Source organism: Tenebrio molitor, chromosome 1 (genome assembly GCF_963966145.1).
Source record: "Tenebrio molitor chromosome 1, icTenMoli1.1, whole genome shotgun sequence".
Classification (NCBI taxonomy): domain Eukaryota; kingdom Metazoa; phylum Arthropoda; class Insecta; order Coleoptera; family Tenebrionidae; genus Tenebrio; species Tenebrio molitor.
Window position 1 is genome coordinate 10,552,690 of NC_091046.1, and position 26,019 is coordinate 10,578,708.

Below are 26,019 nucleotides of genomic sequence, written 5' to 3' on the forward strand. Positions count from 1 at the left end.
ATGTCAGTTAAAATTGTTCTATCAATATATAACTTGTAACTGTCATTTTCCAAACAACTTTCTGGTGTATAACTATAATGTGGTTGTGTATTCTAGCACCAAAAGTAAATAAAATTGAATTACAAATTATTAGGAATAAGTAGAACTTTATTTCATTGATAACAGGCTATGAATTACTTAAGAAGACATTTTTGTAGCCAAAAATAAAATGTTTGTTTAATTCTTTTCTCCAATTTCGTCTTGTGAAATAAAATGAATAATAACGAACTTATGGATATGTAACGGACAAAGACGATAAATGGACATTGACGATAACGGCCGGACAATGACGTGAATGTCCATTTTTCCTGGCGATTATCGATAATGACCGGATATTGACGTTATGGCCCCTGGCGGGTGGGCAATGTTATTTAAAATGTCATTTTTATTCTAACGTTAATATCATTGCCCGGTCATTAATGATAATGGCCAAAAACGGCTGGAGAATGTTAATATAGGTTACATGATTATTATTGAAACTATGTATACAATATATTGTTTTCTTTTAGTTTTTTTATTTATCAAATTTGTTGAAGTAGGTACTATGTGAAAAAATATTATTCACACTTACTAAATTTTACTTGGTAACGTAAGTAAATAAAAAAACTAAAAAAATTACCAGAACAAAGTGAAAAATGCTAATTTTTCAAATAATAGGTAGAGTAGTCAAAATAATTCATTTTTGTTGTGGCATGAGAGTGATCCATGGTACTTCGAATTGCAAATTTTTTTGTGCAGCGTGCTTGTATTATGTTATGTTATGAATTTTCAACATTACCCAAATTGCATGGACATTAACGTTATTGGCCGGTCATTATGGTTAATGTCCAACTTGACTGGCCATTATCGTCATTGACCGGCCAATAACGTTATTGGCCGAATTATCGTCTTTGTCCGTAACAGATATACATATTTCTAAAGTAAAAGATAATACGGTGTGATCAAGAATGACTGAATCTGTTGGTAACAATGAAATTTGGCAAATTTGAAATTTACCATCAAAGGTTCGTTTTTATAATAGCATAAATACAGTCTAACAACTTGTCAAATTACTTGCGCAACAACTGCTCCAGCTGACAGGTTGCACTAGGTTGCATTAGATTTAATTAGTTTTTTCATTAAAATGTTTCCCTCAAAATTATATATTATTTCTACATAAAAGCAATACCCTTCTCAAGATAACAATTTTTAATTATCGGACGATTACAACAATTTCTAATCGACACATGAGGTGCACAATAAACAATTATTAATTAGCACATCTCTCTCTCTAACGTCTCAAGCATCTGAATTCGCACTGCCTCCCCTGTTCCCGTTTTCGATATTGCAAACCCATGCATTGGCGTTGACCTTCGTCTTGGGTTTCGAATATCCGCGGTGCTGTACAGGCTGACCGGTAAATGGCGCTAACATACAAAATTAAAATTAAAAGAAATTCATTTATTTATTTTTATACAATGTTTAGAAAAATATTGATCTTAAAGATAAGTAAAAAAAAAACATACAGGATGTTTCTGAAATAAGTGCATTAATTTTAACTGGTAATAGAACTCATCAAAATGAACAACTTTTCTCTCTGCCATTTTGGCGAAAAACGTAGCGTAATGGCTTAAAAAACTAGGAAAGATTTTCCTAAACTAAGCTACCTAAAAACGTGAAACAACCAGATTCTTACGAAGTGGATTTTTCGGCGTTAAAACACGTTTTCTGGATGAAAATGGATTTTTTTTTTCATATTAACGCTGATCTCAATTAGCCATTGCAGTATTTTTTGCGCGATTGTACTCTATTTGGTTGTTTACCACGTCTGTTTCCAAGATGGTAAGCTCTGTTTACTCGTTGCTAACGATAAACTCGATGGTAAGTAATTTTTGGTGTTCTAGAACGGTAAGTAAAGTTTATTCAAAATTAATCGATTATTATAATAATTTTTATGTAGACAGAAATTGAAGACAAGATGTGGGGGCACTTTCTGGAAACTCATAAAGCTCTTGTAGTCGGCTTTCCTTGGCGCTGCAATGAAATAGCATTAGCAAACTTGCCGCGACATTGGCATTGTCAAAATTTTCATACCCCGCATTTTCCTTGTCTTCTTGATTACAAATTGAGATCGTTGGTTTCGAAAATTCTTCATTTATGTAGACGGAAGTTGAAGATAAGATGTTAGCACTTTCTGGAAACTCACACGGCTCTTGTAGTCGGCCTACCTTGCCGCTGCAATGAAACAATTTTAGTGACCGACTTGCCGCGACATTAGAATTGTCAAAATGTTCATACCCCGGATTTTCTTTGTCTTCTTGATTTCATATTGAGTTCGCTGGTTTCGAAAATTCTTGATTTATGTAGACAGAAGTTGAAGACAAGATGTTAGCACTTTCTGGAAACTCACACGGCTCTTGTGGTCGGCATTCCTTGCCGCTGCAATGAAATAATATTAGCGAACTTGCCGCGACATTAGTATTATCAAAATTTTCATACCACAAATTTTCCTTGTCTTCTTAATTACACGTTGAGGTCGTTAGTTTCAAAAATTCTTTATTTGTGACGCACCCCACATTCAAAGTTTCTTCTACAATATCCACTTCGTTTTCGGAATCACTAATATCACTCATTTTACTGCTTCTTTTTCAACACAACTGGCGATATTTGCGCACACAAACTGCAATGGCGGTAGTTGTTTGCAGATTGCCTTAGAAACAAAACCTTCTTTTTTCGGCAAAATGGTAAATAGAAAAGTTGTTCCTTTTGACGAGTTCTATTACCAGTTAAAATTAATGCACCTATTTCAGAAACAGCCTGTATATCACAATTTGAAATAAGAAAATTTAATGTCGCCTAAGACTTAACTACATATTTAAAAAATACATAATTATATGACACTTTATAGTCTTTTAGGAGCCATTTTATTTGATACTTTATTTATTGAAATTGGACAATAAATAAAGATGCTACAGCGTTTTGAAAATTTTTAAAAATCACCGTGTATAAGCTGGGGTGTTTTTTTGTGATCACTCTGTATAATGTGTTCCAATATTATACCGTAGACAACCTTAAAAGATTAAATAGCTTAACAAAAACCTGGTAATGGGTGTAAACAAACAGATCGTTAAGGGCTGGTCTTTGTTCTGGGGTGTTCAAAAGGACAGGACTTGAATAGTGAATTATTATTTTTTTGTAATATTGTTGTCCGTCATAATTAATATGTAATATTAGACATACAGGGTTATTATAAATAATTGTAGTCGAAGCAGGCCATGCCCATGTTATGAAATTTTTGCCGCTTTCATGTAAACTGTCGATTTTTGTCGCTGTCTGTACAGAAACAGACAAAATGGTGTGGACTGTAGAGAATCACACCATGTTCCAAAATATTTTTTTCAAAATAATTTTTAACGGAAGATTATTATTAGATAGAATTTGCCAGAAAGCCCTTATGTGATACTTAGATTATTATAGATATCGGGTGTCCAAATATCAATCTAAGTATAGAAGAACATTTTCAAGAAAATTATGAATGCACGTCCAGCATAATAATGTTACATTTAATCTGTGCCTTTAACTAAGTGACAAACCATTGTAACGATTATTCACCGTTCATGTTGCGACCGTTGAGAAAACAACTTTTTGCCGTACATACCTTTTGTTTAGTTTAAACCATTTTGTAATATTAAATATCAGTTGGTTAAGAAAAAAAAAATAGAGCACGAAATGAACAAATTAGAAGTGAAACTTGACGACAGTAACAGCAGGTGGTGACAGTTACAAGCTACAAGTTTCATAAGCTACAGCACAGGGGAAATAAATAGAATTTGTGACACCTTATACTTAACGGGATTTTTATTTAGACACCCAGTAGGTAAATGTAAAATTGTGGATATTTTCAAAAGAATCAATCCGAACTGCACCAAAGCTAGTCAGTAGTCAGTCTTAAACCATAACAGATCAACATTTTCTACAAAGAAACTTCCTAATTAATGTTTTTTGTATAAACGAAAAAAATTGCATAAAAATGCGCATATTTCCAAAACCACTTGGCACCAAAATCAATAGGACTTACACCCCTACGAGGCAAACATTTTGTAATAGTTATTTACCTAGCGTATGCGGGAAGTGAAATTTTCCGTGTGAGCACTTTATTTGCGGCAAGACTGCCGGCATTAATGCGAAGTGCGAACACGGGAAATTTCTTCCCGCAAAAGTTAGGTACAATATTTTTTGTAACGAATAACTCAAAAATATTTAAAAATAAAATTAAGAAAGTAAATCATTTTATATACATTGGTAATTTTTTACTATTGGGTTGGTAGCACCTTCCGCGCTAATTACTAAATTTTTAAATATAAAGCGCCGGTGCCGTCACACCACACGTTGAACAAATTCTTCCTCTTCACTTGAAAAACAACAGTAATTATTTTCTGGGCCCTGTTATTACTCTTACCTTTTTGAATTGTATTCTTATTTGGTTTATAACCAAATTACTTATTTTTTGTGTTGCAGAGAATTAATTTTACAATTGCAAATGTGACAAAACGTCCATTTTGTTTAAAGTGAATTGACGTTTCCGTCTGTCTACGTTATTAAATACCAACTTTAGAATGCGATTTCCCATTGTTTCTGTTGCAAAGTAAAAAACACGGCGTGCGGGAAATCGTTGTTTCCGCACTCCGAGACATCCGGGAAATACCGATTTTGAGGCTATGAGTTCAAAAAGAAAATCTAAAATCGGTGCACTTTTGCCGAACTTATACTTAATGAATAAAAGAAAATTCCACATACGGACAGACACCTATGTACAGCCGTCATGTGGAAAATCACTTTTCTTTCATTTTTGAGTACAGGGCAATCAGAATTTGATCTTATCTCGGACACAATTTTTTAACCCCATTACCATACTTCCGTTTCCTTAGGGAACATGGAAGTTAAACAAAAATAATAAAGAGGTTACGATTGATTTATTGAGTAAACGTAGAGATTTTAACATTTATAAGGAAAAACGTGAGAGTTAGCCATTCAATTTTTTTTGTGACTTTGGGATTTTGTGATTTTTGGAGTTTAGGCACTTGTCATTAAAAATTCTAGTCTAGGGTACTTTAGGTAAGTGATTTTAAAGGTCTACCTTTCGCACAAGCTTTCAAGCACCGTCGCTCCTTTTCCGATTCAACAGCCCATTTTTTCATTTCACATGACATTGCGCGCGATGTCAGATTTCACAATGGCATTACGTTACCTTTCCATCACAAACAAAAAGCAACCGCAAACGATCATATTGAATATTATATGGCTAGGCGGGTCCTAAGCCTGAAAGCCCGCCCGATTTCAGGACAGACTACAGCGGCGGTTTTCACCGTCGACCAATAAGAGGACTCCCCGGAGCATCGGATTTCTAGTAGCAAGTTCCGGGCTGACTGGGCAGTCGCTTGCGCACGCTTGCATGGGTAACATCGAAGGTATGCTTGGATGTTCGAAAACATACATTGCAGATTTGGACCCTTTTTGGCGGTTTTTTCGGGTCCAAGTTAAATAAGAAAAAATCCAATGTGTTGTGGTTGTGCCCCGGGCAGAGACTGAGTGACATCATGAATTTGGACAACCTCGTTTAGTTTCGCAGAGAAAGACTTTCTGGTGCAATATACTGGACTCGTGTGCATGTGGGCAGCTGAAAAGTGCTCCAGCTTTGAAAATGAAGGTAATATGTTCTTCTTTTTGTGAATACTGTAGTAAATGTATTCTAAGATCCGTACATTTTTATCTTCAAATTAGATGTAAATAATAGACTGTTCAACAAAAAATGTAAGCTACACAAACGTATAAAATGTGTGTGGAGCGATAAATACACGTGTAAAAAATGTATTTAACGATTTAGGTAAATTGCATTTTTAATAACAAAGATGTGCATACCTCGTAAATGAATATAAAAAATTCATATCTAACAGTGTGCACCGGAGAAGATACAATTATTTAATGCCTTGCGGACATAATAAATTAGTCTGCGATGCACATAGAAAAAATTGAATTAAGTTGGAATCATTCAATGCCGGTATAATTATCGCGGAGCTAATTAAAAAATTATTTTGTGTTAACCTAAATACCTGACTCTGAAATATGGGTGTTACTGAAATGGTCAAGATGTACCGTATATGGTGCACGAATCAATGTCATAATTCTTGTTTAATTAATGCGAAACAAGACATATTACAAAAATTGCTCCGATCTGAATGTCTTTTTCATCTTTTGCAACTTGAAGAACTTTCATTTCTTAACATCTATTCTAATTAAAATTATTGCAAAAATAACTGGGCGTGTTTTATTAATGATGTTTACTTTTGAGAGGAATAATTATTATTATTGCTTAAAGAAGTTGTAGTTTGCTTTCAGTTGGACGTTGGGGTAATTTTTTAAGTGTTTCGTTTTGAAGAAAATTTGAGATGCATTATTATTTTTTACATACCTGCACGCTGAACCTTCATATGTCATTCATATATTTTTTAGGGAATGACACATTTCCTTTACGAATACAAGAGGGTGACAAAAAAACCCACTTCCTACTTAAAAAGTAGTTATTTAAATAAGTAGGTATCTACTTATAATTCAAGGAAAATCCGACGGATAAAAAATTATTAGCTCATCGTAACAATTTCTTCGTTGTTACTGTCGAGTCTGCATTTTTCGTTTGTCATTTGTAGCAAATATAATTTGTTAAATTGGTAAAACACAAAGAGAACAACAATCAAATGGTAAATAATTTTTCTTGCATTACACAGATTATGTAGGTACCGCATGACATTTGCTCTTATAAAATTGCTTTAGATATAAGTAGGTATGTAAAATATAATTTTAAAAAATATTATCATTTTTGTTGCATTAGAGATAGATACGGGGTGATCAAGAAGGACTGTTTAAGTTGGTAACACTGAATTGTATTTTAAATCGTATAACAGGAGTAACTTTCGGTTGTTGATGGCTTGTCGTTGTTAATGCTATACCTACATCAGATATTTGTCAAATAAACCAACAAAACATATCCGGTTGCAGTGTTATAAATAACCGAATTAGAAAATTTTCTTAATTGTACTGCCAACTTAAACAGTCCTTCTTGATCACCCGGTACATACATACAACAGAACGTTTTGTCAGAAGTAAGTAATAAAGTAATATTTTTTTCTTTTAATTATAGGTAATTTTTAAAATGCTAATAGGTACTGTATCGAAGCAATAAGTCAACACCTTGGAAAAAGTAGTTAAATGTACACAGTATTTAGGATTAAGTTCTTACTTAATTATTATTTAAACTCATAATTAAGTAGGTAATAAATTAAAATAAATAAAGTTAAACAAAAAAAAATCTACCGATGAAACTGGGTTTAATCAATATATTACACCTAAATATTATTATGCACAGTGGTTAATAAATTAAATATTTAGGAAAGATTTATTGTTTCGATAATATCACAGAATGTGGAGTGAGTCCTAATTTTTAGTAGGCGTAATTTATCTTCGAGAACATAAATAACAACGAATAAGTTGGACCCTCTTTTAAGAGAGAGGTCCTACGAAAACATTCTCACTATTCAGAAAATGTTATTAAATTCTCAAATATTTCCCGACGTCGCTGCTACTACAATTTAAATGATAATTTAGCACTGACATAATATGTAATATCACTAATATCTTTAGAAGATTAATAGAGTGTTCTCAAGACTGACTACCTGGATATACCTATCAACTAAGACATTACTAAAGTTAACTGATAAAATGTTTTATTAAAGCATTCCACAAATGCTCTTATACACTATATTAAATTTATTATACGATTCCATAAAAAAAAATTAGTAAACGTAAGCTATGAACAACGCGACGTATGTTTTAACTTATTTCTTTATTTGCCTTCGAATGGAAGTGAATGGGGTTGCTTCCATAATTTCCCCCGCATTATCTACTACCTCCGCTATTCTTTTATTTGGTCTTACGCTACCGGTTTTTCTTTTTAAACATTTCCGTTTTTTTCTAAACGCAACAGTTTTCCTTACGACTTGGTAAACGTCGTCATAAGAATGGTCGCCTGCTTCGGCGGGAAAATGATTTGCTGTAGTCGACTTTGACTATGTGATTTAAAAAATGCTATCAACTTTACCTATGAAAAACAAAAACGACTGTATCATCTAAAGTCTTATTTGAAATGACATTACTATCAATTAGGATTTTATTAAGCATTGAACAGTCTCATTGCGTTTTACAATTTTTACAAGTTGATTTTTACTTTAGAGCATTAAAAATTAATGCTTCAATCCTCTTTCGCCAAAAATGATGATTATACTAAATTATGCAGCAATTTTATATTTGATGTACGTTTTCCATTGTTTTAACTATAATTTCATCTATTTATTTTGGGCCATTCAAGATTTTACTAGACGAAAAAATGTGAACATACCTACCAAGATAATATAATTTGACTTTAAGGTCAAGAACTTAATCATCACCGACATTTATGTTCACCTTCTTAGATTTATTGACATTAATTCTGTAAACAGAATAATAAGTAAAATGTTATAAATATAAAATCACACAAACAATGGCGTTAAAAAAGTACAGGGTACCAATTGTCTGGTCCAGCTTGCTATGAAAACTTGTCAAATTTTGAATGTGCCGCTTTATGTGGAATAAATTCCACACTGAATGTCACATTTTCAGGTTAGGTTGTTAGCTTTTAACCAGCTTAGCTCTCGCTAACTTGAATATATCTCTGTATTTAATATCGCCTCCATCAACGGGGGAACACTCATCCCCCCCATCATATCGCCCCAGAGTGTACCTGTATTCAGGAATTGGTATGAAAAGCAAACAAAACTTCAATGTCAGAAATGACCGTTAATAATGAATTAAAATTGGGCATCTGTTTCAAAAAGGTGGCTTGACCCGATAATCATTTATAGATACCCTGTAGTTGGTTTGTATTGCAAATATTTTTAGTTGACATTAAGGTAAGAATACGTGTAATTATGGATTTGAATGTCCAATTAGTGCTACATTACAACGTATAATTTTTATTATCTATAAATGTAAGACAGATAATAAAAGTATGAAACATGAAATACAACTACACAATTGATCCAAAGATAGCTACATTATAATAATTTATAAATTCAAAGGTGTGTCGATTTCTATACACCCTACACAAGATTCCGTTGGAAATCTGTTTTATTTTATGCTTTTTAATAACCAGTGGCACGGTGCTATATCACTTCTGAAGCTCTCTCAGAAGTAATTATTTCACGTTTTACAATGAACGCAACCACTTGAATTTTTTAACGAAAGAATACACTCAAATCTATCTGCAGTAGCTTTTGTAACTGTTGAAGAGCGTCATTTTTTAATAGATTCAGATCTAATTTACATATAATAATATGTTCAAATTCTACATGCTCATAATTAATTTATAAGCAAGCAACACGTGTACTTAACTGTCTGAACTGTGATTTCGTATGGTTCCCATAGAGACGATAAGTATTTAAATAATTTTTCCTGATCTAATTGCTAATCTTGTACTTGTACCATCTAGTGAAGAATGCAAAAAAATGTTATTACTTTTTTCGTACTCTTCATAAAAGTATTCAAATTTTCTTGTATGAATATTTCATCGAGTCCAAAAATTAGGTGATGATAAATTAGCATTGTATGATAAATACGGTGCTGGTGAAGTGATACTGCATTCTTAAACATTTTCCCTTTGTCTCTTGTGACTCGATTATCGAACACATTTTAATCCAAAGAAAACAATCTCAATCAGTCTCGATTCAAAAGCAGCCCCACATGACTTTCCCGATGACACAGGACGGGACGATGAATCCCCGAGAATGCTTATTCTTCAGAAGGTGACATGTGAATTTACTCTTTGTATTTTTTAACTCTTTGAGTCCTGGACGCAGCACCACCACAATGCACACTCCTGACGCACCGAATCCTCACTTGAAAGTCAACACGACGCAAAAAATTAAACAAACAATCCGTCACTTTAGTGCATTTCGATTCATTCCGTATTGTTAATTTATCATTCCGTCCTTGACGTTACTTCCTTTGACCTTTCTCAGGATAAACGGAGAGTTTTGGCGGTGGCTACGAAAAGTCGCTCGAGATTCAGGAAAGCCAAATGAGTTTGGTAGGAGAGAGCTTTTAATAAACCCATTAATAGTGTCGGGGTGGCGAGATGAGCCCCGTGGGGCCTCGCGCAGGCTACTTCTTCGCGTGAACACCCGCCAGGTTGGGCCCCCTGCTATTCACCGGTCCACTATCGCACCGCACACCCATAAATTATTACAGTAACCGCGACAGCAGAAAGCGTGAAAAATGCGTCGGCAGATCGTAGCTTATGCCTCTTAAAATACTACCTTTGATATAATAAACCATGAATGTTAGGCTGGGGAACACGTGTTGGTTGAGCCTTGCTGAATTTTGTTAGAATCTAGTTTCTTCATCCATCTAACAGTACTAGTGTGGATTATCTTACTGGTGGATGATAAAGATCTCTATTAGGTATACATTTGAGTTTTATACGTTCACTCAAAATGTAAAGGGTATAATAGATATTTTTGTATTAAGGGCATGAAGGAGGCGACGGAATTATAAGCAGGAGGCCCGAAGGGCCGAGGGATTATAAGACGCCAAAGGGCCAAAATCGCCGTTCACGCCCGAAATGCAAACATTATTTTTTGTAAAATCATTTAAATCCACCTTAAAGCTTTGAAAAAATAAGTGAAATGATTCGTTCTCAAAAATCAAGAGTTATGTTGTTGGTTGCCAACAAATAAAAAAGCTATTAAAATTTATTGTTGTTCTTTTAGGCCTTAGGGCGCAAAAGGCATTATTTACGCCCGCAAATTACTGTATAAATGACTTCATTTTGATACGATTTTACAAAAACGATTTTTGGGTAAAGCTTTACATTTGAGTATTTCTATGACGTCATTAACGAGAAATTCAAGAAAATAGTTCTGAAAGGACATCAGTGCAACGAGGATTGAAATAAATTCGTTGTCAAGCAGGCCGTAGATTTCTTTCTTTTTTTCTAACGTAGGTCTTCTTTTTAGTTGACAAATTCGTGCATAACCTCATTTTGATCACATCTTCATGTGTTGTGATGAAAGACAAATTAAAGTTTTCGGGTCATTTCTTCAAACAATTTGTGCAACTCGTATTGACAGTCGTCAGGTTCCACTCTTTTGTTCTATACTTTCTGTTTTACAAAATATTTGACAGCTGATGAAGCGACGCCGTACAATAAAGGAAGCAAAAATGTAAAAGCAATCACCAGACCACTTGACCACACATATTTTTCAACACCCGTTAGGTACGTTATGCCCTTATTATGTCTGACAAAATGATATTTAATATCTAGGTTCCACAAAAGTAGATGATAGTAGATAGTAGATAGTAGATAATACAAACTGACCCGTCCGAAGAATTTTACTGGAAATAAATGACATAAATTTAAGGATTTTTTTTTCTTTACTCTCGAACTGTAATAACACCATCAACAAGAATAGTTTAGTTGCAAATGTACTAGAGTAAATATAGATTTAATTAGGAAGTTTGACATTTAATATTACTTGACATTTAAACCAAGATGTCTAAGTAGCAACAATAGGCTATAGGAGCCTCCAAAGATCTTTATAATATTGTTTGTTGTTTCTGGAAATTTCGGTATTTTATTTATTTTATAATTAGAAACGAATTACACCGATAATTTAGCATGGTACTAAAATTATCGAAAAATTATCGCTGTAATCATCTCCACCTTCCTAAAATTATCGCTGTAATTTTCTCCTCCTTCTTCGAATTTTGATAAACTCATTTTTGATCCACAGTAAAATTTTTATTGTTTTCAACTATGTTAACTTTTGAGTCATAAGAATACGTATAAATTAAAAAAATTTAGTAAAATTTGAAAATGAAATTTTCCTTCGTGGAATTGTCATGCCGAATAGAACTCGATGGTACGAAATTGCGGGAAATTTTTCTCCTCATTTTACTCGTATTTGTTTTTTAGACAATTAAATTGTCGTCGAAACAAATACTCGTATGATGAGATCGAAAATTTCCGGCAATTTCGTACTATCTAGTGATACTAATGAAAATCGCACGACACCTAAAAATAGCCAATAGAAAAACAGAATTCGGTGTCGTTTCTATCGCGCGTTCAAATGAAATCCTGGGCTGGGAAGGCGTTGGAAACCGTCAATTGTGCTTTTTTAAAGCGTAGATTAATTGAAGCATGTTGACAGCTTGCCTAAAATTTAGAGCCAAAACATTTTTCTTTTTTTTTTCTTTTTTTGCAATGTTTTACATCAAAAATAGAATAACGTAACGATTCCTATTCTCGACTCAAATATCTAAGAGCACCCTTTGCTAAAAACAAACCTGTTCAATTATGTCCCGATTAAACATAAACATAAATGTCATTCGTGTCAAACGGCGGGAAATTCAAACTTTACACTGTTCTAAACGGTTTAATTTTTCCAACGCCTACTCAGCCCAGGATTTCATTTGAAAGCCCGATATAAGAATATAGAGATTTCCTAGAAATTTTTTGCACCTAGCTAACCCCACATGAAATTAATAAGTGGAAATTTTTTCAGCCAATCAAAATCATTTATTTATTAAAAATCTCATTTTTTTTCCGTTGTAAAGGATAATTCTGTTATACAACTTGATTTTTTTTGTCAGAAATTTATAATTTAAGAAGCATAATGTCAATGTCCGTGTCGTTTTGATTTTCTTACCGAATATGCCCTCGTGCATTGATTAATATCCGGAAATTTTTTCGAATGCATTTCCAAAACGTATTACTTAGCCCGAGTGGAACACGAGGAGAAATAATCAATGCACTTGGGATATTTATTATAAGTGAAAATGTATTTTACTAACTCATTTCTTATGCACTTTAATACAGGGTGTTTCTGAAATAGGTGCATTAATTTTAACTGGTAATAGAACTCGTCAAAAGGAACAACTTTTCTATCTACCATTTTGCCGAAAAACGATGTTTAATTCAAAAAAAAAAAATTGGAGAGATTTTGCACTAAAATAGCCCCACGCTACTAAATACTGCAATGGCTAATTGAGATCAGCGCTAATATGAAAAAAACATCCATTTTCATTCAGAAAACGTGTTTTAACGCCGAAATCGAAAATCAAATAAATCTACCCGTATAGCAAAAAATTCACTTCGTAAGAATCTGGTTGTTTCACGTTTTTAGGTAGCTTAGTTTTGGAGATATGAACGGTTTTAGGAAAATTTTTCCTATTTTTTTAAGCCATTACGCAACGTTTTTCGCCAAAATGGCAGAGAGAAAAGTTGTTCCTTTTGATGAGTTCTATTACCAGTTAAAATTAATGCACCTATTTCAGAAACACCCTGTATATCGGTAGTTCATTAAAAATTTAAAAATCGAGATTTCGGAACAGAAACACCTGTTTACAGGGAGTCATATAAAAATACCCACATTTTTTTCTTATTAAAAATTGGTAACTTTTTCCTTCATTATAGCACGTTATCCGCCGGAAATGCAATATTTTGTCTTTAGTATCTCTAGTGTCATTAAGTTTTCTCTGCCTGAATGACATACTCGTAAAAACTCCTGCGATGACTATGGAGACAGCGCAGTCAGTCCGAAAGTGCTTAAAAAAAAAATAGTTTACATATTTATTTAATAGACTTCAAAACTGATAAATAAAATATTGATGATAAAAAGAAACATTTGCAATATCTACCATAGCTTGTTACAGACATCTGTATTTAATTGGCACCAACAGGAAGAAAAGAGATTCCGGATGGTTGCAATAACCTTTTGTGTCAGTTTTAATGACCAAATTAACAACATTTATTGAATATACAGTGTTGTACAAGTGGGTTACCTGACAGACAGATGTTATTGCCGCATATTAATAGGAGAAAAATGCATTCATCGGACGTACTAGTGCCCCATTTTCTAGTCGTGAAACTGATTTTTTTGCAATAATTTAGTTTAGAGCCAGCAAGTGTTACGATCCGCGGCAAATAAATTTCGATTAAAAAAAGATGCTCAGCAACTCATAGCTTCTGAACACAATGTGAAGAATCCGAGAGGAATTTCGAAGTCCATTTATCATACGAGTCCAAGACGGCGGCTTTCCCGTTTGCTCCTTATCTTCCGTCGACTTAAGCATTAAAGTCCCTCATTTTGGGAAGAACGTGTAAAACAAGCCGATTTATACATCTACCCTTTGACCGAGCGGGGCGTTTTTCGAATTTACATGAACCACACATCTCATAAATTATCCATTCGTCAATATTAATATGAAAACTGTTTGTGTGTCCGCCTTAATTTACATAGTTATTAGAAAAATGAAAAGTTACGATCCCTCGTCTTTAACAGATCCGATGGCATTAATCACGGTAATAGAAAAATGAAATGAAAGTGTTACTTTAATGATGTTTGTGTATTGATAAAGAAGGGAACATCTCCATAAGGTACGGGGCCCGCAATTCCCTGGAATTTTTCCGGTGTTAACTAGCATGACGTATGGTGTCGATTTATACCTATCACAGAACCAATTACCGGAGATGTTTCTGATAATAGTTGAGATTAATAACTTTATTTGTAAAACGTTGTGTGCCTCGTATTACACGCACTTCCAAAAGTTTTTTGATGTATGGGCGGTATTTTTCATTAAGGCGGCTACTTGGATCTAGTAGGCGCTAGGCGATCGCTAATATGCATATAAATGAAAATGCTAAATTTGTTATTTTTTACAAATCGTAATATTTCTTTGTCGGTACGGCGGTGTCGCCTCTTCTACGCGAGCCGACACTGGAACTCCACCAAGAATTATTATTAATTGTGGAAAAATATTTTAGGAAGCGTTATCATGGGACAATCTCCGCATTTGTATAAAAGTTACATTATTTTATTGGGCAGGGTGGTCCGACGCTTGAGGACACAATTTTTTCAGGTCTGTAAATTTGGTTTTCTATTTTAAGCAACCAATAAGATATTGCGCAATGAAACATTACCTAAAAACCCCGTTGGTTTGATTTTTATTTTTTTGTACGTTTTTTAAATAATTGTTTTGTTATAGGTATCTACCTAATGTGTTTATATCCGGTGTTCATTAAAACTTCTTCTCAAAGTTGGAGTTGAAGGGTCGATTGTGAACGCACAACTCGTCAGCCTGCAGAATAAAAACACAAACAACGCAAAAAGTGAGGTTAGATTTAAACAGCTGATCCGTGATGTGATGTGTAATCCGTGATACGTTCACAATCGACTATTCAAGGCCAACTTTGAGGAGGAATTTAAATGAACACCGAAATTTATTATAAAAGTGTCCACAAACTGGCACGTTTCGAATTGGCTATGGCTTGTCGTTATTTGATTTACATAACCTAAAATTAAACTTATGAAACGAACAAAACGTCGACTACATCTTAAATAGACATACAGTCTATTTTTTAATCAAAGAACCACAACACCGCAATTTACACCCAAAATAGAGCTGACAACATTGTACACTTTTGACATAGGGTGAAAAATCTCATCATATAAAAATTGAGGTTATTAGAGATATTAGTAGCGCAGCATGTTAATAAAGTTAATAACAACTAATAACAACTAATTTGAGAGTTTAATAAATGTCTTACTTTGCGAGGCATTTTTAATAACACGTTCAAATTTTAATTGGGAGTTTGCGTACTTGCAAGGACATTAAAAATGACAGACGTTGACTGGAATAGCCAATAGATATCATTAAATTCCCTACATTTAGTAAAATTTTATGTTTGCAAACCTAAATCAACAGGTCGTGGTTCTTTAATTAAAAAACAGACTATATGTACGTTCAAAAATGCCCAGAACACGAATTAATTTCGGAAAATTAGTTATTTACGAGGAGGTATTGATACATTGGTCATTTCTAATAATAATAAACAACAGCAAATGCCATTATCATGGTAATTAAGTATAAATGATGTGTCCTTTTTTAATTTTAGTTTCTTTACAAAGCCATCTCGGTTTGAATTTTAAATTTTGACAAAATGAAGCAGCGTTCGGTCACCAAGTGCCAAAGAAATTATTGCTAATATGTTGAACACATTATCAGATCATTGTCTTTCTTCTTTTACTGTCAAAACAAGACGATCAGAGAACTGGAAGAACGATAGGCAACATTGATGACATAATAATGAAAAATCGATGAATCGTTATAAAACAATTGTCAGGGACTGGACATCTCATATAAACGCGTTTTCCATATCATTGTATTAACCATGAATAGGGTGTGAGAGAATTATCAGCAAGATACCCCAATACCTGAATGCTGATCAACAGCGAATGAGGGTGATCCAGCAGCCAATTTGAAAATAGTTAGACCGCATAACTACAATACCCTGATACCCTGAAAGCCAAAGAAATGCTAAAATAATAGAAACATGATGATTCTTGGCCCAACAAATTTTGCGAGCAGAAGATTTACCGAAAAAGTAGGTACTCACCTCCAAAATGGATGAGCGGAGTTTATTATTGTTCTGTGTTAAGGAAACTTCAAGCCAAAATTGTGAGAAACACCTCATGGAAAACTTTCTAGAGTTATGTTTGCAAGACTGCACCTGGTTGTTGCCCTTCAAAAATACAATGAAATCGGTTTAAAAATAACCAATCATCCGGCATATTCTCCTGACTTGGCCCCTTTGAATTATTATCAATTTTCAAGACTTAAACAAGTATTAAATGGATAAAGACCTACATCAAGAGATGTGGTAATCGATTCTTTAAGCCCCCCATACACGCTCCGGAAGTCCTTAGAGGTAAAACCTGGACTTCGGGAATGCCTGAATGAAGTTTCCGCCACGGATTTTTTTATCTACAAGTGCAAACGATTTTAGATAATTTCTACGATGAAGCATTTAGATAGTTTGCAATTGATGTGATTGCGATGTGATTACACATTTGACCAAAATTTGGGAATAATGAAAAACTCCGTTAACCTAGCGGACATTAATTTGGTGTTTCTCTCAATTTGAAATTTGCAACGTCAAATTCATTAATTTAATTATTCCCTGATTTTAATTGAAATTCCCAAAAATGTGGAACGAGTGTTTTATTGCAACGTTTTTCTCCATGAACTTTTGTTAGCCTACCCTTGTACCTGTGTTCATCCAACGGATGCGTTCAATTTAAAAGAAGCTGGGTAATAGTAATTTATTATACGGTTTTATAAAACACCATTTTGTCGCACACGTTTTAAACAAACAAGTGCGAAAAAATGGCTTATAAAACGAGTATAGTACAATATTTTTTCTATTTTGCCCATTAAATTTAAAAAAAGTTCAAAACATAATGCTAGGAAAATTATATTTGCCAAATATAAGGGTTGGTAACGCTGGTAAATAGACGAACAATTGTAAGTTTTGAATTTAAAGTGTTGTGAAGTGCAGTGATCACGTAGCAACAACTCACTATGAGTCACTGCCAACATTAAAAATTTAAGTAGATGTTCCTGAAACCTGAAACGCGTATCGAAAAGAGCTCCTTTTCGAAACCCCTTTGAGTGTTATACCTACTGACGTTTGGGACTGCAAACTCCCGAAATACGGAAGGCCATGACTGCACAGTTTTTCCTCTGAGGAGTTCCGGGGCGTGTATGGGGGGCATTGGAGACCTAGTTTTCGATTTTTTTTTCTAATGGGTTAGACTTACGTAATGACCGTTGCGTTAAGTTTATAGGTTTGATGGGTGATGATGTTGAATAAAATAATATTATTTCGTAAATACATATTTAGTTTTCTTTTCACTAGGCTAGAGACTTATCAATACCTATGATAATAATAATAATCTAATAAAACATAAATAATAAAACACAACACAACAAAGGCAAAATGTGAAGGCGAGACGCCGGTAATTATGTTTTAGCACTGCACTATTACTTGATAGTAATATCCGTAATAAATAGTGTATGTACTCCGGCAAAATTGCCGTGCCGCGGAGTGGTGGAGAGATATAAACTAATTTTAAGGAACTGTAAATTTCATTATCAGGATATTGAGAGTATGGTTTAGAAAAGCAGAACCATATTTTTTCTAAAGCGTTTTTCAAACTTTCATTACTTTAAATAACGGGTGACTATTAAAATTTTCACTTAGTATTGGCTATGGATCATTCTTTGTTTTCCGTTGCACCTTTGACACTGACAAGTTTGACATTTCAATAAATGTTTTTTCTCTTAATTTGGTTATGTTTCAATTGTACTGACTGACATTTGTCGTTCGTTCTTGCGTGTGTCTAAAGTAACAAAAAAAATAAAAACTCGTTCAAAGCCAACTCCAAGTGAAAATTTTAATAGTCACCCGTTAGTACTAAATGTGCATCGAGTTTTAAAAGACTTCCAAAGGATTCCACTGCGTTGATGATTTTGTTATCTGAATTTTATTTAGAGCACTTGCAAAATTAAGTTCTTTTGACGTTTCCCTGATGCTTGGAAGAAAGGGTAAACATCCATGTTAACATTTCAGAATTTCTACAGAATTGAATTTTAATTGAATTTTATTAATGTATTATTAAATTTAATTTGAGAATTGTACTAAATTGATATTATTTTATTATACAGGGTGAAATTGAAATGCATCATAATATGTAAACTACGGTATCTTCAATAAGTGAAAAAACCGAAAATATGGATAAACGTTTTAAACTCATAAAGTCCAATTTAACTTAATTCTATCCCACACGAGACGCTTCTGGAAGGTCTAATAAATTGAAAAATGAATACTAGTAGCAAAACGCTTTAAAAACAGAGATTTATAAAACCTTATTATGAATGAAATAGCTGAAGAACACTTTAAATACAAGAATACAAGAATGAAAACGAAAAACTTTTTACACCTTTTTTGCGTTGCACTCGATAACTTTTTAATCTATTCTTCTTAACGTGACGTCAGTGGCGTACGCAACTTTTATGCTTAAACTGCCCTTATGCGGAGTTATAACGGAAAACCGAAGATCCTGGAGTTTTAATATTCTGATGTATATCGATTTCACCCTTTATATTGTATAATATTTTGCCTAAATAGCTGAATACCCTTAGATTTATATTAAACAAAATTAATATTTCTGCATCTAACTTGCAATTTTACACATACATACTCGTACTTTAGCTTGTAAGAGATATTTATTTACTCCATGAAACATTGTAAACCTGTAATTTTAATTGGTTCGTTGTGAAAAATTAATCATTTTATGTCTTTGCATCTTTTCACCTCCCAGGTTTAGAACTTGTTAAGTGACCGCATCAGAGTGTATTTGCTTGCAAGTCCTTCTGGAGCGCAATAATTAGGTAGTTTAGTTGCAGTGGAGGCAACAAAGTTGAATTCAAATGACACACCCCGTTAATAGGTTTACAAACTGAGAAGGATCAATCAATAATATATCGGCTGCAGTGTGACATATGCAAATTGAACACGTCTGGCTTAGACATTGCAGCAGCAATACCAAATCTGATTCAGACAATGCTGTTATTCTCCCACGGTAACTCAAACATAAAAAGTTAAATTTAGTGCAATTAAGATGCCAAAGTAAAAAATTATCATAGAGATAATCACAATTGAACTAAAATGAACACCGTTTTGTTAATTAAGCTAACAGCATGTTTAATATTAAAACTACATAGAATTAAATTAGGCAACCAAGTGAAAAATTTATTAGTTTGAATGATTTACTTAATTAAAGTGTATTTGGCATTTCCTGTTCCGAAAGCATTAATTTTCCAAAATCGCTTGCGCAGACAAACTTTAAATTAAAATATTTTTACGCTTTTAATTTGTTTCTGTATCTGTTACCAATGTAATGCACTAAAGATCCCATATTTACCTTAATCGTTACTAGACATGGTAACAAGCTTTACAAAAGTAGCTGTTTTGATCAAGTTTCCACCACTAGATTCATCCGGATGCCCATGCCTTTTGATCAGTGCGGTAATTAAATTTGAATAAACCTTCATAGAATGCGACTAGATGAGAAATGAACACGCCAAGTTAATGGATTGTTAAATACTTCTTTAAAATTGTATCGGAATTGTTTGTAGGTATACGAAACGCCTTCTCACTCAAAAGACTGTTATAGGTCGATTTAGCAATATTCCTTTGAATTTAAATCACTCCATATCTGATTCGTTCTAATGTAGGTGCCGCACTGCCACAAGTTTTGAACATACTTTATTCGAAATTTTTCACACGTAAACTAGATACCATAACAGTTGTATACAGCGGTAAACATTATTGTTGATTGATTTTTTTTTGCCTCTACTACGGCCTCTACCTATTCCAACACTGTGCAATGTGCATCTCTCGGCAAGCTAAAGAAATATTAGGTTTGACCATACAAGCTTTATCCTAATATCGAATGTTCAATTGAAAAGTTCATCAAGGAGCCTTGAATTTTTCACAACATTGTGAAGTATGTCTCTTAGAAGATCAGTGATAAAAGTTAGTTTAGGACCACGTTAAGAAGTCACATTTTTGACTAAATTTATTTTATATGTATGTAATGTGAATACTAGGTTATCAAAAAGGTTTATAATTACAGCAGGACATGTGTCTGGCTACATGTTTGGTAACATTGAATACAAAACCTCTTAATTTGACGAAAGTTATCCTTTTTCCCTCTATCTTTTTTCATCAAAAAGTCATAGCCAACTTTATGAACTTTTCATTTGAACACCCGTTATTTCAGTAATATTTTTATATTCGTGAAGAATCCCTTATTTATGATTCACGATGAAGCTACAAAATGTTCAAGTAAAATATTAATTCGTTAATGAATTAATAAATAACAATTCGGTCTCTAGAGTAGTTGCATGTTTCAGAAAAAAAACATGAACACGACAGCAATACTGATCATGATCAAGGTTGAAACAGAACCGTAATTTAACTATAAACTTGTGAACAAAATTTCAATACAAATTTGAAAAAAATTAGCCATATTCAGTTAATTAATTAATTCCCATCGAACTTAAATTGCCTACCGACGAATTAGATTTTAAGTAGACATACTCATTTGTCAACATACATTTATTTTTTCGATAAACAAATTTTTTTTCATAAGAATTCGGAGAAATTGTAAAGACTGATGGTCTCAAATTGTCCGTATCCCTTCGCTTTCATACAGGGTGATTTATAATAGGTTTAAAAAACTTTGACATCGTGTTCGGGAAGTCATTTTAAGAAAAAAATGTCATATGAATATAGGTCCTATTTTGTTTATTTATAGAACTACATCAGATTTAAATTTTATTGAAATAATTATGAAAGTACAACTTGAAAATCTAATGCCCATGGAAATAAACAACATAATTTGTAAAATAATTAGGTATAGCAATGAAACAATTGAAAAATATTGGTGTTTTTCTGTTTCGTAATTGGCACTGACCGGATGTTTTAACCCTGACATGACATTAAAAAAAATTAGGTTATGTAGGGTATGCTTATGCCACTTATGCTATTACAAAAATGACCCTTTGATGGTAAACGTCAAAATCGCCTGTCAACTCTGTCAAAGCTGACAACCGGAAATGCGTTTAGATTACAGTGGTACCAAAATCATTCAAATTTTCATTGTTACCAACAGATTCAGTCATTCTTGATCACGTTGTAGTTGGACATGCAGATATTGTTTATCTGTATGCTGGTAACGGTCTTCAGGCGTCTAGTCAGTATCGCCGAAGATTTCCTGATAGATGTTTTATTGCTTGGCCCCCAAGATCTTAATCCCGCCCTTGGATTTTTTTTTGGGCCAGTTGAGGCATGTTTTTTTCTTTCATAGTCATATATTTTTCTACTTATCTATTTTTTAAAGTTGTACCTTTAATAAATTAATAATAATTTCAATAAAATTTAAATCTGATCTAGTTGTGTAAATTAGCAAAATAGTTCGTGCGAATGTTGATGTCGTAGTGTATTATTTTGTCTTTCGAGCTTCAAAAATTGTTAAGAAGCGAAAGCGAAATTTCGATTTGCTACTTAGCCCAACCAACTTGAATTTCTTGTCGCCTGCACGGAAATTTGTCATTAAAAAATGTTATCCTCTTTTCATTTTTCACCTGGTTATCCAGCTTAGCTGGCGCCAAAAAATTCACCGGCTTGTTATTTTACTGGCACAAAGATTACTGGTGTCGGTAAAGCTTTTTCAAGTACGTCACGATGACGTCATTGATTTCACCCTTAACACCTAATTCTGGCCAATTTATGTTAGAGTTGCATTTGGACTTGACTATTCTTTCGGTGTTTTTGAGTGTTTTAGATAAATATTTTTATGACAGTTATTTTTTTTTTTTGGGGTAATAGTGTAGTTTCAGGTTTCAATATTATAATTAAGTTAATTAGTGGACATCCGGCATATTCTCCTAACTTGCCCCTTTGAATTATTCTCAACTTTCAAGACTTAGGATAGGAAAGTATTAATTGGATAATGACCTACATCCAGAGGAAAAACTGCGCAGTCCTAGGCTTCCGTATTTTCGGATTCGGCCTGAGGAAAAACTGTGTAATCCTGGACTTCGGGAATGCCTGAAAGAACTTTCCACCACGGACTTTTCTAACTACATGTTAATTAATGGGTATTATTTTGTAAATTGCTAAGTATTGAATTTATGCTGGCGGGAAACAAAAGGACTGCTGAGGCTTAGGACCTTTTCAATCAAGAGAATCTCTTCATTTTAAGAATGTTTCTTTTATACTTGTTCAGTATTTTTTCATTTATCTGCAATTAAATTAGCTCTTTTTGTGGCTTTTATTTAAGATCCGTACTGCTTAATAGCCTTAAGCTTGTTTGACACGATGCTAAATTTTGTAGAAAATTTGTTAGAACATGAGAGAGACCCTCGATCGGACCAATGAACGATCAGGATCATAGTCTGTCTTTGTCAGATCCTGATCGTTCATTGGTCCTCTCTCATTTACTAACAAATTTTCTACAAAATTTAGCATCGTGTCATACAGCCTTTAGAAATATCTGTACATCTTGTTCTCGCACTTCAGGAACAGAAAAATAGTTGTTATCAGTTTCCCTGTCTTTTCTATTGGTGCAACTAAACGTCACTAAACTGCTTAACTAAAATAATTTATTTCTTAACACTTTGCTAACAATACTATGGCCAAAATTTCTTACCTAAAATGTTAAGCTTTAATATACTTTAAAAACATGCTGAGCTTTGAAGTGCCATTACACTAATAACAAATCACTTGATTTAAAACTGTTTCTATTTAAAACATGACCGTACAAAGTTCATACCGAAATTTGTAGAAAACTACTTTCAATTGTTTCTCATTTTCTCTATAAACGCAGAAAAAAGCATTACCATTCCATAACAATGCTAATTAATAAAGGTTTCCCGAGATCCGGCAAGCACGTGGCGTATAACGTCACGCCTTATTGAGTGAACGTGCTTTCACATGCAACTAAACTGGCGCCAGTAGAGCTAGAGGGTACACTCATTGGGGATGAGACTTTGGAGTTTAGGGCTTTCCACATTTTAATTTGGAATTTTGATTAGAGATATTCATTTTCTTGGATTTTTTGAGCTTTTTTTATTTGTCGGCTTAAAATGTAGATACGATTTTTCTTTTCTGTTCATAGTCAATTATGTACTTGAAACATTTTCATAACCTCAATTTTTGACGTTTTAGGGAGGACCAAATCAATTGAGTTCTTGTCTGTAATCTTTAATTAAACTATCCCAACTGAACAATATCAAGATCAGAACTGTCCTTTAAAATGTTCGAAGATTGTTTTTATAAAATTTGTGAAATATTGAGACCATGTTCTCAATGTTCTCTTTGATAGTTTTAATTTTTGTCAGGTAGTTTACAACGTTGTTCTGATGAAACATGCTTCACACTTAATACGTAATGTTCATAAAGCAAATGATGCTTATTTAATTTTCTTCTTTTTATTTGCTTGTTTTAAAACGTACTTAAGTAGATATTTGATAAAAATTTCTAAAAAGGGCTTATGCTTCATATTTCCATAAAAATTAATGTACCTAAGAAAATTGTTTTATTTTTTGTTTTGTTGCTCTACTCTGTTAACTAATCTTCATTTGTATTAAACTAGTTTTTTTTCAAACGTCCGTAAATTATGACATTATCCTGCTGCATTGATAATGCTAAAGTGTCACTTCATTGTCATGGCATCTAACGAGCTGACGAGCGGCAGATAAAGTTATTATCTCCGCTAAGGGCGTCCGTGAAGTTATTATCTCCGCTGATGAGCGGCAGTAAAGTAAACTAGCTAAATCATTTGAAATTCCTACCTGGTTTCTTAACACGTCTTAAATAATTTGTTATGAAGGTTTGAAGAAAAAATAGTATATGTATGTTATTCGGAGCAAAAATGGTTTTATGTGCTTTGGCTGGTTTGTCTGCCTCATTGCGTTCGGCAGCCAATCTACCAGCCGCAGCACATAAAACTTCATTTTTGCTCCCCATAATATAATATACTATTATTGCCAAGGTAATGGATAAAAAATTCGAATTTTATTTGTCTCAATTTGTACTTAAAAGCATTGGAAAACCAGTAGTTTGATTTTAAAATTATTTTCTACTGGGAATGACTTATTTTAGAATTAAAATTTAAAATGTATTTAACATTATTATTTGTCTATTTATCTGTGTGTGCGCCCATACAGTTTCGAGCAGGATTTCAACAAATTCTTTCCACAAAGAAACATTCAAATCTCTGCATTTTTGCAGAAGTGAACGAAAGAAAATTCCACAGACAGAGAGAAGGACACAGCCGCCATGCGGAAAACGTTTTTAAGTTTTGAGGATAGGACAATTAGAATTTGACCTTATCTCGAACACGTTTTTTGGACCCCTTACGGAACATGGAAGTAAATATTACCATTCACATAAAAATTAACCAATCATTGTTTAAACTGCTAAAATATTAACACACAATTGATTATTTATTTTGCAAATTGTTCCAAGCTTGCACAATTTACAGTTTCAATTAGAACGGGAGCTATTCAAGAATATCTTGTTTCTTGTATGGTGGTAGTTGCCGTTTTCTTTTGTTTTGTTTTTTTTTTGTGTTACTTGTTCAGACTGCAAAGTGGCAAAAAGGGAAAAATCGCCACCCCACGTCAAGGTGCCACCTTTCCCTCTCCGCAAAACTTCGTCGAACCGCACATGAAACGCGAAGCGTTACATAACAATGAGCCTAGATAACATATGTACATATGTAACGTCCCGCCCTAGGGCCCGGCCCCTGCAGTTAACACACAAAGGGACCCCCTCTGGCCAATCTCAGCCAGGGCCGGCACTCCGGCAGCTGACTGTTCACACTTTTCTTCCTATGCTTATGGTACATGTCAGATTGAACGCGGTCAGGCATTACATGCCCGTCTCATTGTTTCTGGGCTATGCCCATGTTGTATGCTAATATAAGACGGTTCGTGTTACGTATTTGATATGCACGCGGCCTCGTTACTCACTTTCATGTCAAACACGGCTATGACATCCGAGAAGGCTTCAGACATGTTACAACGAATTACTTTAAGCCTATCCCTTAAAATTCGATCGATCTGATTTGCATGCGGTTAATACCGTTTTCTTGCTCGAAGGGGTGCAGTGTAAGACGACCAACACACAAAGTAAATCAAATTTCCATCTAACTTAACATATTTCAGATCTGTCGAAGTAAGTTTTGCTTCTATTTGAAATTTAAAAAAATATCAAATTAGGAATTTTTAAAGAATATTTACATTTTATATAAAAACCGTGTTTAAATATATTTATCCCAGCTAAATTTTACAGTAACAACCCTCAAGAAAATAAAATTTTATTCGGTAACATTTACCAACTTATCTCCACTAAATAAGTACTAGGTACTTGTTGCATTTTATAAAATTAAAAAAAAAATTTACAATTGACCATACTTACCTAAACTTTTTTATCTTGAG

General features: G+C 33.5%; 1 protein-coding gene and 1 long non-coding RNA gene across 3 annotated transcripts in view; one reads left to right on the forward strand and one right to left on the reverse strand.

The window, feature by feature from the left end:
• Positions 1 to 1,812: 1,812 nt before the first annotated feature.
• Positions 1,813 to 2,775, reverse strand: LOC138134546 (uncharacterized). Its single transcript, XR_011160756.1, has 3 exons — positions 2,317 to 2,775; positions 2,113 to 2,253; positions 1,813 to 2,052 (listed from the first exon to the last, which is right to left on the reverse strand). It is a non-coding gene; the product is annotated as an uncharacterized lncRNA (long non-coding RNA).
• Positions 2,776 to 5,001: 2,226 nt separating this feature from the next.
• Positions 5,002 to 26,019, forward strand: part of Awh (LIM/homeobox protein arrowhead) — a 57,320-nt gene continuing 36,302 nt past the window's right edge. The window contains exon 1 of one of the 2 annotated variants that reach the window (XM_069044954.1): positions 5,002 to 5,725. In XM_069044954.1, coding sequence (XP_068901055.1) covers positions 5,720 to 5,725 — 6 coding nt within the window. In that variant the 5' untranslated portion in view covers positions 5,002 to 5,719. The remainder of the gene's footprint in view (positions 5,726 to 26,019) is intronic. The other variant, XM_069044963.1, reaches the window with a different exon arrangement.